Below are 15,596 nucleotides of genomic sequence, written 5' to 3' on the forward strand. Positions count from 1 at the left end.
CAAGCCTGTCACTTAAAGAGGGGGAAATCTTCTTAATTTGAGCTTTGTGGATCTGTACCCTAAAGGAAATAAATAAAATATTTACTTTTGGACTTCCCTGGTGGCGCAGTGGTTGAGAGTCCGCCTGCTGATGCAGGGGACATGGGTTCGTGCCCCGGTCCGGGAAGGTCCCACATGCCGTGGAGCAGCTGGGCCCATGAGCCATGGCCGCTGAGCCTGCGCGTCCCGAGCCTGTGCTCCGCAAAGGGAGAGGCCACAACAGTGAGAAGCCCGCGTACTGCAAAAAAAAAAAAAAAAAAAAATCTATTTTTCACTGTTTGTGTTTTCCCCTGCAGCTTCTTCCAGGGATGTACTACAGTAAACCTTTTGTTACTTTTCACCAAATCAATGCCTTTGAGGACCAGGACTGTGTCGTAATTGATTTGTGCTGTCAGGATGATGGAAGAAGCCTAGAAGTTTACCAACTACAGAATCTTAGGAAAACTGGGAAAGAGCTTGATCAGGTAAAATTCTCTGATTTGTCATGAGTTGTCAAAATATTTTTGATCTAGCCAAGTTCTGGCTTTGGGTTTGGAATTAGCTGTTTCTCTTGCCTCTTTTTTTTTTTTTTTCCCTCTTGCCTCTTTTGTAAATAAGGAGGGAGAATGGTTTTAAAGCGTTGAAGATACAGCTTTGTAATTAATATTTCAAAATAATTTGAAGTATGTATTTACATAATACCTAATAAATAGAAAGTATGTTAAAGAAAGCCAAGAAATATGTTTTGAAGCACTTGTGATTAGTTCCTTATTACACTTGGGCACTAAACATACTTACATTTACTGGACGGAATAGTAAAATGGACTATAATATTAATTCTTCGATAAAAAAAAGTGTGTCAGTTCATCTAGCTTGAAGGGATTTACTTTTTCCTGATAATCAGTTAAAGGCAGAATTTTTCCTTGGATTATGTAATGTAAATTGTTTTCTGCTATAGTTTTATTTTAATTAATTAATTAATTTTTGGCTGTGTTGGGTCTTTGTTGCTGCGTGCAGGCTTTCTCTAGTTGCGGCGAGCAGGGGCTACTCTTCGTTATGGTGTGCGGGCTTCTCATTGCAGTGGCTTCTCTTGTTGCGGAGCACAGGCTCTAGGCGCGCGGACTTCAATAGTTGTGGCTCGCGGGTTTAGTTGCTCCATGGCATATGGGCTTTTCCCAGACCAGGGATCGAACCCATGTCCCCTGCTTTGGCAGGCAGCTTCGTAACCACTGCGCCACCAGAGAAGTCCAGAGTTGCAGTTTTCTGATTCTGTTTATGACCTTACTCAAAGTTTTGTGTTCTTCCGCCTTTTTGTTTCAGGTAGAAGAGCTCCTTTCAACCTTTCTTGAAAGGCAGGTTTAGTGGTGCTGAACTCTCTTAGCTTTTGTTTGTCTGGGAATGCCTTTGTTTCTCCTTCATATCTGAAGGATAACTTTGCTGGATAGAATATTCTTGGGTGACAGTTTTTATCTTTCAATATCTTGAGTAAGTCATTCTATTCTCTTTTGACCTGTAGAGTTTCTGCTGAGAAATCTGCCAGTAACCTAATGAGGGTTCCTTTGTAGGTTACTATCTTTTTTTCCCCTGGCTGTCTTTAAAATTTTTTCTTTGTCATTGACTTTTGACAGTTTTAACATAATGTATCTTGGAGAAGGTCTTTTTGCATTCAGATAATTAGGTGTTATCTTTGCTTCAGAGACTTGGATATCCAGTTGTCCAGGTTTGGGAAGTTCTCAGCTATTATTTCTTTAAATAAACTCTCTGCTCCTTTCTTCCACTCTTCTCCTTCTGGGATACCCATTATCCTTATGTTACCCTTCCTAATGGAGTTGGATAATTCTTGTAGAAATCTTTCATTTGTTTAGATCTTAGTTCCCTCTCCTCTTCTGTCTAATTTCTAGCTTTCTATCTTCAAGCTTGTTAGTTCTCTCTTCCTTATGGTTTGCTCTATTTCCAGTGCTTTCTAACATGTTCTTCATCTCATTTACTGAATTCTTCAGCTCCAGAATTTCTGGTTGGTTATTTTTCCTAGTTTCAATCTCTTTGGTAAGGTATTTCTTCTGTTCATTTGTTTTATTTCTGAGCTCATTGAACTGCCTTTCTGAGTTTTCTTGTAGCGCATCAAGTTTCTTCAGGACAGCTATTTTGAATCCTCTGTCGGTTAGATTGCAATATTCCATGACTTTAGGTTTGATTTCTGGAGATTTGTCTTTTTCTTTTTGTGATACTGTGTTACCATGTTTTTTTTATGGTGCTTAATGAGTTGATGTAGCCAGCACATTTGAAGTAGCAAACACCTTTCTTCTTTAGGTAAAGCTTTTTTTTTTTTTTTTTTTTTTACTAGATGCTAGCATTTCAACAGGTTAGTTATTAGAGGCCTTTCTTTTGTTCATAAGTAGGTGGCACAAGTTTTTGGTTTCTCTTACTTGAGCTGCCTGTGGCTATATTTGAAAATCAGCACTTTCCACCCTCTACCACCTCTGTGAGAAGTGTTGCCTGGTGCCCTCCCTCTCATAGCTTATGCCTCCAGGGTCACTGGTGCTTTGCTGCTGCCAGTGTCACTGCTGCTACTGGTGTTGCTGCCTCAGGCATCGGGGTGATGGGTACGTCTGTCATGTTGGGGTTGCCTGTGTTGCAGGCACTGCTGCTGTTGGGGGAGGGTGGTAGTGGGGGTAGCCAGGATGGCTGGGGCCTCTGCTGTGTCTGGAGTTGTTGGGTTCCCAGGCACCACAGCTGTGGATAGGGGCCTGGGTCATGGCCACCTCCATGACTGGAGGGGTCACAGGCCCCGCTGCCACTGTTGCTTGATTCCCTGCGGCTGTGGGTGCTCCTGCAGCCAGGAGGTCGGAGTCATGTGTGCTGCCTCCCCTGCTCTTACTGGGTTCTCTGGGGCTGCAGGCTCAGCTACTGTAGCTGGGAGTCGGGATTATAAGCACCACCTCTGCTTTCCTCTCAGTTCTGCCTCTTCAGTGTGCTCCAGTCCACCCACCTTTAGATGTACAAATGTGTGGAACTCTCTAGCCTTCCAATGTGTTGAGCAGATGAACCTTTCTTGAGTTAACATTATGTTATTGGTTGTAGACTGAAGGGGAGAGACAAAGGGAGCATATCATGCACTATGACGCTGATGTGTACAGCATGACGCTGATGTGCTTATTTACTAATAATTTTTCTCATGAATGGATGTTGGATTTTATCAAATTTTTTTTTGCACTGTTGAGATAATGACATGACTTATCCTTTCTTCTACAAATGTGGTGAGATACACTTATTGATTTTAAAACGTTTATAATAGCCATGGATTGATTTTTGAATGTTAAACTAACCTTCTATTCCTGAAGTAAATCCCAGTTGGTTGCACTGTATTTTTAATATATTTCTGGATTTGCTTTGCTAATATCTTATTTAGCATTTTTTGGCATCAATTTCATGATTAAGATTGGCCTGTAATTTTTCTTTCTTATAATGTCCTTGTTAGTTTTTTAAAATAGATTTAATTAATTAATTAATTAATTTTAATTTTTGGCTGTGTTGGGTCTTCGTTGCTGCGCATGGGCTTTCTCCAGTTGCAGCTAGCGGGGACTACTTTTCGTTGCAGTGCGCGGGCTTCTCATTGCAGGGGCTTCTCTTGTTGTGGAGCACAGGCTCCAGGAGCGCGGGCTTCAGTAGTTGTGGCGTGTGGGCTTCATTAGTTGTGGTTCGCAGGCTCTAGAGCGCAGGCTCAGTAATTGTGGTGCACAGGCTTAGTTGCTCTGCGGCATGTGGGATCCTCTTGGACCAGGGCTCAAACCCATGTCCCCTGCATTGGCAGGCGGATTCTTAACCACTGCGCCTCAGGGAAGCCCCCTTGTTAGGTTTTGTTATTAAGGTTTCGCTGATCTCATACAGTGAGTAGGAAATTGTTCTCTTTTCTACTCTCTGCATGAAAAGTATAAGATTGGCATTATTTCTTAAATGTTTGGAATAATTCAACAGTAAGGTCATCTGGGCCTGTAAGTTTCTTTATAGGTAGATCTTAAATTATAAATTACATTTCTTTAATAGTATAGGGTTATTCTGATTCTCTATTTCTTATTGTGTCAGATTTGGTAAATAGTCTTTTTCTAACAAATTTATTAATGCCATCTAAAATTTCAAATTTGTTGACCAAATGTTATTCATGATATTCTATGTTTTAAAAAAATGTATGTAGGGTTAATTGATAGCCCCTGTTTTTATCCCTTATATGGTTATTTGTGCTGTCTTTTTTGTTCCTTTAGGCTTGCTAGGTTCTCATCAATTTAATGAGGCTTTTCAAAAGACCAACTTTTTGGCTTAGTTGATCTTCTTTAATGTGTGTTTATTTTCAGTTTCATCAATTTTTGCTATTATTTTCATTTCCTTTTCTACTTTCTTTGTACTTAATGTGTTCCTTTTCTAACTAAGGATATAAAACCTTAGTTTGTTATTTTTCTACCTTTCCCTCCTCAACATATATACCTTTGGGATGATAAATTTCTGTCTAGCAGAGCATCCCACAAGTTTTGATATGTTTTATTACTTTTCAGTTAAAGTATTTTCTAACTTTCACTGAGATTTCTTCTTTGAAAATTATTTTTAAACTTTCAGACAAATGGAAATCTTTCTAGTTATTTTGCCCATTGATTTCTAGCTTAATTTTACTGTATGATTTGAAGTTTATAAAATTTATTGAGATTTGCTTTATGGCCCAGAAAAGATTATTTTAAAAAAATTTAAAAATCGTTTTATGTGCATTTAAAATAATAAATTTTGGATGTAGTGTTTTATATATGTTGATTAGGTCATATTTTAAAATAATATTATTCAAATCTTCTTTATTCTTATTGATCTCTATCAGTTATCATATAACATGAAATGTATATTAAAATCTTTTGCTTGGAGTATAGATTTTTCTGTTTCTCCTCATAGTTATGCTAATTTTAAATTTACATATGTTGGTGCTCTGTGTGCATACAAATTTAGAATTGTTTTACCTTCCCGGTTTATTGAATATTTATCTCTAAGTAATGCTTTTTGCCATGATGTTTGCGTGCTATAACTTTCCCATCCTTTTACTTTTAACCTTTCTTAATATGTACCATGTAAGCAATATACATTTACAAAATCCATTGTGCTAATTCTTTTTTTTTTTGCGGTACACGGGCCTCTCACTGTTGTGGCCTCTCCCGTTGCGGAGCACAGGCTCCGGACGCACAGGCTCAGCGGCCATGGCTCACGGGCCCAGCTGCTCCGCGGCATGTGGAATCCTCCCAGACCAGGGCATGAACTCATGTCCCCTGCATCGGCAGGCGGACTCTCAACCACTGCGCCACCAGGGAAGCCCTATTGTGCTAATTCTTGACTTTTGATTGGCACATTTAGTTAAACCAGTCATTAATATTTTGAGGTTTAAATATGCCATCTGACTATTTGCTTCCTATTTGTCTCACTAGTTCTTGTTTTCTCTCCTTTCTTGCCTTCTCTACATTAGTTGAGCATATTTTATTATTTCATTTCCACCTCCCCTCCCCCAAACATCACTCCACCCTCTGACCATTAGCTTGGTAGTTATACATTCTTTAAGTAGTTATTTGAGAAATCACAATATGCATCCTTGATTTAACACAGTATATTATAAATCAGTTCTTTTAATTCTTTCCAGACAATGCAAGGACTCTGGAACACTTTAACTTCATTTACTCTACTCCTGATTTATATGCTACTGTTTTTATATATTTTAATTCTCTCTCTATATTAACCCTTATAAGGCATTATTATTAATGTTGTTTTATGTAGTCATAATTACCCATATTACCCATTTACCCACATCTGTACCTTCTCTTGCTCTTAATTCCTTCTAGCCTCTCTGAGCATTCATGTGGAATCATTTTCTTTCTGACTGAAGAACACCTTTTAGTATTTTCTTTAGTTCAGATATGCTGGTGATGAAATCTCTGTTTTTGCTTGTCAGAAAAATGTCTTTATTTTACCTTCTTTCTTGAAGGATGTTTCCACTGGATAAAGAATCTAGGTTGTTATTTTCTTTTGAAACTTTAAAGAGATCATTTCATTGTCTTCTGATTTCTGTTAAGAAATCAGCTGTCAGTCTAAAGCTTTGCTCCTTTGAAGTTGAACTACCACCCCCCCGCAAAGATTTTCTCTTTGGTTTTCTGTAGTTAGTACTATGATATTTTTTAGTATGAGTTTCTTTTGATTTATTTTTACTATTTTTTTCCTTAAGGATTCTTTTTTTTTTTTTTTTTTGCGGTACGCGGGCGTCTCACTGTTGTGCCCTCTCCCATTGCGGAGCACAGGCTCTGGACGCGCAGGCTCAGCGGCCATGGTTCACGGGCCCAGCCGCTCCGCGGCATGTGGGATCCTCCCGGACCGGGGCACGAACCCGTGTCCCCCACATTGGCAGGCGGACTCTCAACCACTGCGCCACCAGGGAAGCCCCCTTAAGGAGTCTTGAATCAATGGTTTGATGTCTTTCATTAGTTTTGAAAAATTTCGCCTATTATTTCTTCAAATATTGTATCTGGTAAGTCTTTTCTCTCTTTTCTTTCTGGGATTACGGTACACATATGCTACGCCTTTTCACTCTAACCCTCTGTTGCTTATGTTCTTTTTAGTATCTTCTATCCTTTGGTCTAAGTATCTTGCTTTGGATATTTTCTTCCTATCTATCTTACAGTTCAAACATTCTTCTTCTTCTTTTTTTTTTTTTTTGCGGTACGCGGGCCTCTCACTGCTGTGGCCTCTCCCATTGCGGAGTACAGGCTCCGGATGCTCAGGCTCAGCGGCCATGGCTCATGGGCCTAGAAGCTCCGTGGCATGTGGTATCTTCCCGGACCGGGTCATGAACCCATCCCCTGCATCGACAGGCGGACTCAACCACTGCCCCACCAGGGAAGCCCCAAACATTCTTCTTCAGCTGTGTATATTTTGCTTTTAAACCTAGGCACTATGTTCCTAAACTCATTGCATTTTTCAGTTCTAGAATTTTGATTCCCTTCTCTTTTTTAATTTTAGTTCTCTGCTACAATCCCAATTTAAAATAATTTCCTCCAACGTATTCGGAATAGTTAAAGTCTGATAACTCTATTATCTGGATCACTTGTGGTTCTGTTTCTATCATTTGTTGTTTATCTTCTTGTTGTTTTTAAAATCATGCTCTCTTGTCATCTCATGTGCTAATTTTTATTCTATACAGAATACTGTGTTTGAAAAATTGTAGGAGGGATATTTTGAGACTCTGTTATCTTCCTCTGGGGAAGATTTTCATTTGCTTCTGGCAGATGGCTAGGGTACATTATCAATTGAAGATATTCTTAATCTAGTTATAGGGATTGAGAAAATTTGAAACATGATACAGTTGCTGCAAGAGCTGGACTATTTTTGTTTATTTTTACTTTTAGGGTACAGCCAAAGAGCTAGAGGTTTATCAAGGCTTCCCCTTCTTGGAGACTTTGAACTACAACTTTTATTTTTCTGGCTCCTCAAAACTATCAAAATCTCTTCTCAGTAGGGCCAAGTGATGGGGGAGTTGGTGTGGCAATATCCTTATAAAAGGGTAACATGAAGGAGCCTTGTGGTGATGGAACTGTTCTGTACCTTGAGTATGGTGGTGATCATATGAATTTACATGTGATAAAATTGCATAAAACTAAACACACATACAAACACGAATGTGTGTAAAATTGGTGAAATCTGAGTAATGTTGGTGGATTATATCCATGTAAGTTTCCCTGTTGTAGTGTTGTTATGTAAGAGGTCATCATTGGTGAGACTGGATGAAGGATACATGGGATCTCTCTGCATTGTTTGTTTTTTTTAATGTGGTAAAATATACATAACACAAAAGTTACTATTTTAACTATTTTTAGGTGTATAATTCAGTGACATTAAATACATTAATGATGTTGTGCAACCAACATCACTATTCATTTACAGAACTTTTTCATCATCCCAGACAGAAACGCTGTACCCATCAAATAACAGCTCCCTATCTCCTCCCTCTTCCCAGCTCTTGGTCGCCCTTATTCTACTTTCTGTTTCTATGAATTTGCCTATTCTAGGTACCTCATATAAATGGAATCATACAAGATTTTTTCTTTTGTGTCTGGCTTATTTCATTTAGCATAATCTTTTCATGGGTTATCCATGTTGTAACATGTATCAGAATCTCATTCCTTTTAAAGGTTTAATAATATTCCTTGTATGTATATACTACCTTTTGTTTATTCATCTGTTGGGGGACATTTGGGTTGTTTTCAGCCTTTGGCTATTATGAATAATGCTGTTATGAACACTGGTGTACAAGTATCTGTTTGAGTCCTTGTTTTCAGTTCTTTCTTGGCATATACCTAGAAGTGGAACTGCTGGATCATATGATAATTCTATTATATCTAACTGTTTGAGGAACTGCCAGATTGTTTTTAACAGCAGATGCACGATTTTACATTCCCACCAGCAATGCACTAGGGTTCCACTTTCTTCACATTCTCACAAACACTTGTTTTCTGGATTTTTTTGTTTTGTTGTTTTGTTTTGTTTTTTGGTTTATAATAGCCATCCTAATGAGTGTGAAGTATTATCTTATTGTCATTTTGATTTTCATTTCTCTAATGACTAATAATGTTGAGCATCTTTTCATGTACTTATTGGCTATTTGTATATCTTGGTGAAATGTCTAGTCTAGTCCTTTGCCCATTTTAAAATCAGTTGTTTGCTTTTCTGTATTATTTCTTACAGCTGCTTGTGGGTCTGCAGTATATATCTCACAATTAAAAAGTTTAATAAAAAATTCTTTTATATTTTCTCAGCCTTTCAGCTGCCTGTTCTTAAAAGCAGCTGATGTCCTTAGTGGAAAATTTGCCCCCAATATGTAGTTTCTGTGGGTTTCCTTCTTCCAAATCTATGCCCCGTTGTTCTTCATTACCTTTTTTAAGCTCACCAGCACCTTCAAATAGCTGTTTTAAACATTTTTGTCCAGTTTTTCTATCTGTTCTCAGGGAAACAGTTGATCCATATTACCTAACTCACCATTATTGGCACTCTCTTTTTGTTCACCTATGGTTTTGCAAAAGACAAAAATGTTTACATAAATTTAAAAGTAAATTTTTAAAAGCTAATTGTTTATGAAGCTTAAAAATTGCACTAAGTCTTTACTTAGTAAAAACATTTCTGCATGTTATGGAGATGATATGGGCTAGGTATATGGGGGAAAATGGCATAGTTTGTTCCCCATCTTACAATATTTCAAGAGAGGAAGATGTGCTTAAGCCATTCTTACTGTCATAAAAAATACACTTATTTTATTAGGGTCTCCTGCTTAAGCATCATCTCTGCAGAGATGCTGTGTTGGGGGTCCCCAAAACCACTCTTTGTTTTGATGATTCACTAGGAGGGCTCATGGGTCCCAGAATAATCAGAAAAAAAGAAAGGTACATGGGATGAAGTCTGGAGGAAACCAGGTGCATGCTTTCAAGAGCCCTCTCCCAGGATATGCTTGATTCCTCCAGCAACTCGTTGTGACAACACGTGTGAAATGTTGCCTGCCAGGGGAGCCCACCCAAGCTGGTGGTCCAGGGTGTTTGTTGGGGATCAACACATAACATATATGGCCCCTACATGAGTAATCTCAATTACTGAAGTTCTAGAGCCCCATAGAGAAGGCAGGTGTTCATTATAAATCACGTTGTTAGCATAAACTATAAGAACAAATTAGTACCGCACGCCTCAAGGCCTCAGGCATGCGAACATACTGTTATCAGACTGAACATTCAAAGAGCTCCGTTCCCAGGTGCTGGCCAAGGACCAGTCATGAAAACAGGGCTTTCCCTGAGAATGTGCAGGGTTTGAGCAACCCAGGCCTGCTAAGTTAGCCCGTTTCCACACAGAGTTCTTCCTGGACCAAACCTGAGGAAGGAAGCACCCATTTTACTCTCTAGTCCCTCACCCTTCAGTGTGTTTCTTATTGGCACTTATCACTATCTGACTTTGAGCTATATAATCATTTATTTATTTGACACTACTTAAGTAACATATTTCTTATCTATTATCATTCTTTCTCCACTAGAATATAAGGCCAGACACTGTTTTGTTCACTGTTGTGTTCTCAGTGTCTGAAACAGAGCTTGGCCTATTGTAGGTACTCAACTGATATTTGCTGAGTAAATGAATGAATGAAAATGATCATTTATGCAATTACTTAGAAATGCCAATAATACTGGCTGGATCTCAGTTATTGGGACATGCTGTTATTCTATGAATGACAATTTTCTCAACAGTTTATTTCTCTTTCCTGAACAGGTCTATAATTCAGTAGCCAGATCTTTCCCTCGAAGGTTTGTTTTGCCCTTACATGTCGGTTTGAATGCCCCTGAGGGAAAGAACCTCAGCCCCTTGACCTATTCTTCAGCCAGTGCTGTGAAACAGGCTGATGGAAAGGTATGCTATGAATGGACATTAGACTAAGACTTTGATCCTCAGTAGTGTTTCTTCATTCACTAGTAAAGTAGTGTGGCTATGTAGTGTGGCTGTTCTCCACAATGTTTGGTGCCCAGTAAGTTTTATAACATTCAGCTGAGCAGGGTAAGGTCATGGAGCATGGCTTGCAAAAGAGCCACAGAATTCTGGGTGGGAGTGAGCAGTGTAGTTACCTATCCCTTTTGTGTTTTGAAACAAATATATGAAACTTTCTAATGGTTGTGGAATGTCTAAGTATTTGAGATAGGAATTGACCATCCCCACCTTTTAGATAATTTGCACTTACATATCATTGTGTAGCTAACAATGTCTCAGCTTTAGTAGAATAAAAGCCCACTTCTACCTCCTATGCCATTTGATAACTTAGTCACAAAACCAGATAATCTTTTATATGTTCATACACATGATGAAAAGAGGAACAATATTAAAAAATGACATAGAACCTCAGTTTTCAAGCCCTGTCACAAACTCTTATAGGGTGTTAGCCCCATGCTGACCTACACTGAAAAAAGTAGGAATTAAGCAATCACTACAAATCCTTTTATGCCCTCATTTAGATTTTGTGCTCTTATGAAAATCTATATCCTGAGGACCTAGAAGAGGAAGGAGGTGTTGAATTTCCCCAGATCAACTATGGCCAATTCAGTGGCAAAAAGTATCAGTTCTTCTATGGCTGTGGCTTTCGGCATTTGGTGGGCGATTCTCTGATCAAGGTTGACGTGGTGAACAAGACACTGACGGTAATGAAATTCTCTTTCCTTTTCTGAACTCTTAAAAAACCTATTCTGCCCTTTGAATTAATTTCTGTTTTTTTTTAAGGTAGGTCTTGAGATTTTTTACTATTTAAGCAGCTCAGCCACTTACTTTTATTAAATCTGAGAACCATGGAATCACATAGATTAGGGGTATGTTCCCTCTAGGGAATCTAAATGAACCACAAGCCCAGAGAAACAATTCTATGCTTGATAGTATTTTGAGAGAAATCATGGGACACCTCTATTTCAAGTTGATGGGAAACTATAATTACACCAGTTGTGTTTGATGATAATGGAATCTGCAGCTGCAAAAGCTCCCTCTCCTATATTTAACTCAGTAAGCCCGATTCTTCTAATGTTGGACCATTGCACTGACAGTCAAATTCATGCTGGGACTGACAATAACTATAGAAAGCTTCCAGTTCATAACCAGTCTTTTATCAAATACTTTTTTGGGGACTTACAGGTTTGGAGAGAAGATGGCTTTTATCCCTCAGAACCTGTTTTTGTTCCAGTACCAGGAGCCAATGAAGAAGATGGTGGGGTTATTCTTTCTGTGGTGATCACTCCCAACCAGGTAAATGTATTTCCGTCATCGTCAGAAAGAGAAATAGCACTGGGCCTTCTGAGGGTTATATTTAGTGATGCTGTTGATGGTTTATTTTGATTCCAATTTGGCACCTTCTCCCTTTTCTTCCTCTCCTTATTATTTGGGTACCCTTTTATCATAATCAGTACTTTATTACTGTTTTAAAGTTCTATTTTAGAACCATAATAATAATTAACATTTGCATAGGAATTTATTTACAAACCTCTTTCATACATATTATCTTATTTAGTCATCAAAACAACTTTGTGGGGTACCATTTTACACGTAGAATTTGTAACTTAAGGAAGTTGAAAGAGACTTGCATCAGATCTCATAGTGGTAAAGCCAGTATTTAAATCCCAAACTTCTGAATTCTAGTCTAATATTTCATACCACCATCTGTGCTGCCAGTTTAAATTGAGTGACCCAAGGGACTTCCCTCATGGTCCAGTGGGTAAGACTCTGTGCTCCCAATGCAGGGGACCCGGGTTCCATCCCTGGTCGGGGAACTAGATCCCGCATGCATGCCGCAACTAAAGAGTCTGCATGCCTCAGCGAAGACCCGGTGCAGGCAAAATAAATAAATATTAAAAAAAAAAAAAACCTAAAAAAAAAATAAAATAAATAGAGTGACCCAAAAATCTAATGTGATAGGCCCTGACCTAGTGTCTCAAAAATGTTGATATCTTTTTTTTTTTTAATATTTATTTATTTATTTGGCTGCACTGGGTCTTAGTTGCAGCACATGGGATCTTTAGTTGTGGCATGTGGGCTCCTAGTTCCCTGACCAGGGATCGAACCTGGGCCCCCTGCACTGGGAGCATGGAGTCTTAAGCACTGGACCACCAGGGAAGTCCCAATAATGTTGATATATAACTTCTTGTCTAGGGCAGTCTTGTGGCAGTAGGTTCACTTTGAGTACCAGCTTTGATCAATTATTACTGGCTACCTGGGGTGTTGGATTCTGAGGCTTTTTAAGGTTTAGATGTGGAAAGTGCTGTGATCAATTAATAATGCCTGCCATGGGCTTAGGAGGACTTTGTCCTCATGCCAGGTACTTGCCACTCCTGTAATTAGACCAGGGCAAATCTCAGTCTGCCTTGCAATGCTACCTTTTGAACAGCTCCAAAGTAACACAAAATGGAGACATTTCATTTTAGAAGAATTTTTATGTCTCTTAGGAGATTGAAAGGGGCAGGTAAAAAGATCCTTAAACCCAAAGAGATCCTATGAAGGTGATTGATACAGAGAACTTATTCTTTGCTCTACATATGTACTTCTTCAGGTGTAATTTCCTTTTCTGTTCAGTTCAGCATTCTGCAAACATTTAGTGAATGAATAGGCAAGGCACTGTGCCAGATGCTGGGGGTGGACATGAAGATGAGTAATATGTAGTCTCTTAGGAATTTTATAGCCCACTGGAGGAAACAGATTTTTTTGTAGGAAAAAAATAAGAGAGAATATTCAGTATTGGCTTTCCTTTTCTAGAATGAAAGAAATTTTCTCCTAGTCTTGGATGCCAAGAACTTTGAAGAACTGGGCCGAGCAGAGGTGCCTGTGCAAATGCCTTACGGGTTCCATGGCACCTTCGTGACCATCTGATGGAACATCCACAAGGTCTGGGAACTAGGTTTTAAATGAATGTGCTCTGTACAAAAGAGAGAGCAAAGGTACACCTTACCTTCCAAACCATAGACATAAATTTCTATTAAATTTCTATTAAAAATGGAATTCATGAGATAATTATGGTTTTATATTTTCTTAGGGATCTTCCTTGAAAACATTAAGCAAGTGTTGATACAACCTTTTGAAGAGAGTTTTAAATTTATATTTACTGGATATATCTTACAGGTAATAAGAATACATGAAAGAAAAACTAGACCTGATTATCACCACCAGATAAGTGGGTGACAGAGGTTCCCACACTTGGGAGAAGAAATACAGATAACCATAGCTAGTAGAATACGAATATAGGTCTGAAAAGCCCCTTGTTTTTTCCATTACAGCCTGCCTGTTGCTACTGGTCCTAAGGTACTCACAGAGGCTGTCATGCTTGGAGGCTCCTTCTAAACTGGCTATTTCTCTGCTGTCCAGAGCAGACGCCACTGCAGTTGAACCACCAAGTACCACCTCCTACCCTGCCCCCAGCTCAGCCTTGGGAGGCTGTTGTTTTGAGGGATGTTGTTAAAATCAGGCATTTTTTCCTAATCTCCAGGTGTCTAGTTCTTCAGAGAACGATGAAAAGTTGGTAGTTCTTACCATTCAACCCAGCAATTCCACTACTGGGCATATACCCTGAGAAAACCATAATTCAAAAAGAGTTGTGGGGCTTCCCTGGTGGCGCAGTGGTTGAGAGTCCGCCTGCCGATGCCGGGGACACAGGTTCGTGCCCCGGTCTGGGAAGATCCCACATGCCGCGGAGTGGCTGGGCCCGTGAGCCATGGCCGCTGAGCCTGCGCATCCGGAGCCTGTGCTCCACAACGGGAGAGGGCACAGCAGTGAGAGGCCCGCGAACCACACACACACACACAAAAAAGAGTTGTGTACCAAAATGTTCATTGCAGCTCTATTTACAATAGCCAGGACATGGAAGCAACCTAAGTGTCCATCGACAGATGAATGGATAAAGAAGATGTGGCACACATATACAATGGAATGTTACTCAGCCATAAAAAGAAACGAAATTGAGTTATTTGTAGTGAGGTGGATGGACCTAGAGTCTGTCATACAGAGTGAAGTAAGTCAGAAAGAGAAAAACAAATACTGTATGCTAATATATATATATATATATATATATATATATATATATATATATATATGGAATCTAAGAAAAAAAAAAAGGTTATGAAGAACCTAGGGGTAAGACAGGAATAAAGACACAGACCTACTAGAGAATGGACTTGAGGATATGGGGAGGCGGAAGGGTAAGCTGTGACAAAGTGAGAGTGGCATGGACATACACACACTACCAAACGTAAAATAGATAGCTAGTGGGAAGCAGCCGCATAGCACAGGCAGATCAGCTTAGTGCTTTGTGACCACCTAGAGGGGTGGGATAGGGAGGGTGGGAGGGAGGGAGATATGGGAACTTATGTATATGTATAACTGATTCACTTTGTTATAAAGCAGAAACTAACACACCATTGTAAAGCAATTATACTCCAATAAAGATGTTAAAAAAAAAGTTGGTAGTTCTTCATTTAATTGGGCAACAGGTGGCACTAGAGACCATATAATCTTTGCATGTCTAAACCCCTTTAGTTTTATTTTTATTTTTTTTGCTGTACGCGGGCCTCTCACTGTTGTGGCCTCTCCCGCTGCGGAGCACAGGCTCCGGACACGCAGGCCCAGAGGCCATGGCTCACAGGCCCAGCCGCTCCGCGGCATGTGGGATCCTCCCGGACCGGGGCACGAACCCGCGCCCCCTGCATGAGCAGGCGGACTCTCAACCACCGCGCCACCAGGGAAGCCCAACCCCGTTAGTTTTTACCAACAGCCCAAATCAGCCTAGATCTGTCATTTAAACCTCACGTCAAAATACCGTGTTCCCTTTTCCTTCAGTTATACTCCAAGCCCAGGCCAGTTAAACTGTGCATGTTCCATGTGCATGTTGAATGGTGCTGGAGAAGCCCCCCCAAACATGTAGTTTGGGGCAGTGTGAACTCATTAGGCTCACGGCACAGTCCTGGACCAACATAGTCAGTTTCTCTTCAGTTTTCCTTGAGAGTTATTATAAACATCAC

General features: G+C 39.6%; 1 protein-coding gene across 3 annotated transcripts in view; it reads left to right on the forward strand.

Annotated features, from left to right (window-relative positions):
• Positions 1–14,908, forward strand: part of BCO2 (beta-carotene oxygenase 2) — a 51,501-nt gene extending 36,593 nt beyond the window's left edge. For all 3 annotated transcript variants that reach the window (XM_067751022.1, XM_067751021.1, XM_067751023.1), the window contains 5 exons: positions 336–503; positions 10,333–10,470; positions 11,067–11,249; positions 11,731–11,841; positions 13,342–14,908. In XM_067751022.1, the coding sequence (XP_067607123.1) occupies positions 336–503; positions 10,333–10,470; positions 11,067–11,249; positions 11,731–11,841; positions 13,342–13,455 (714 nt within the window). In that variant the 3' untranslated portion in view covers positions 13,456–14,908. The remainder of the gene's footprint in view (positions 1–335; positions 504–10,332; positions 10,471–11,066; positions 11,250–11,730; positions 11,842–13,341) is intronic.
• The last annotated feature ends 688 nt before the right edge of the window (positions 14,909–15,596 follow it).

Source organism: Pseudorca crassidens, chromosome 9, assembly GCF_039906515.1.
Source record: "Pseudorca crassidens isolate mPseCra1 chromosome 9, mPseCra1.hap1, whole genome shotgun sequence".
Lineage (NCBI taxonomy): Eukaryota > Metazoa > Chordata > Mammalia > Artiodactyla > Delphinidae > Pseudorca > Pseudorca crassidens.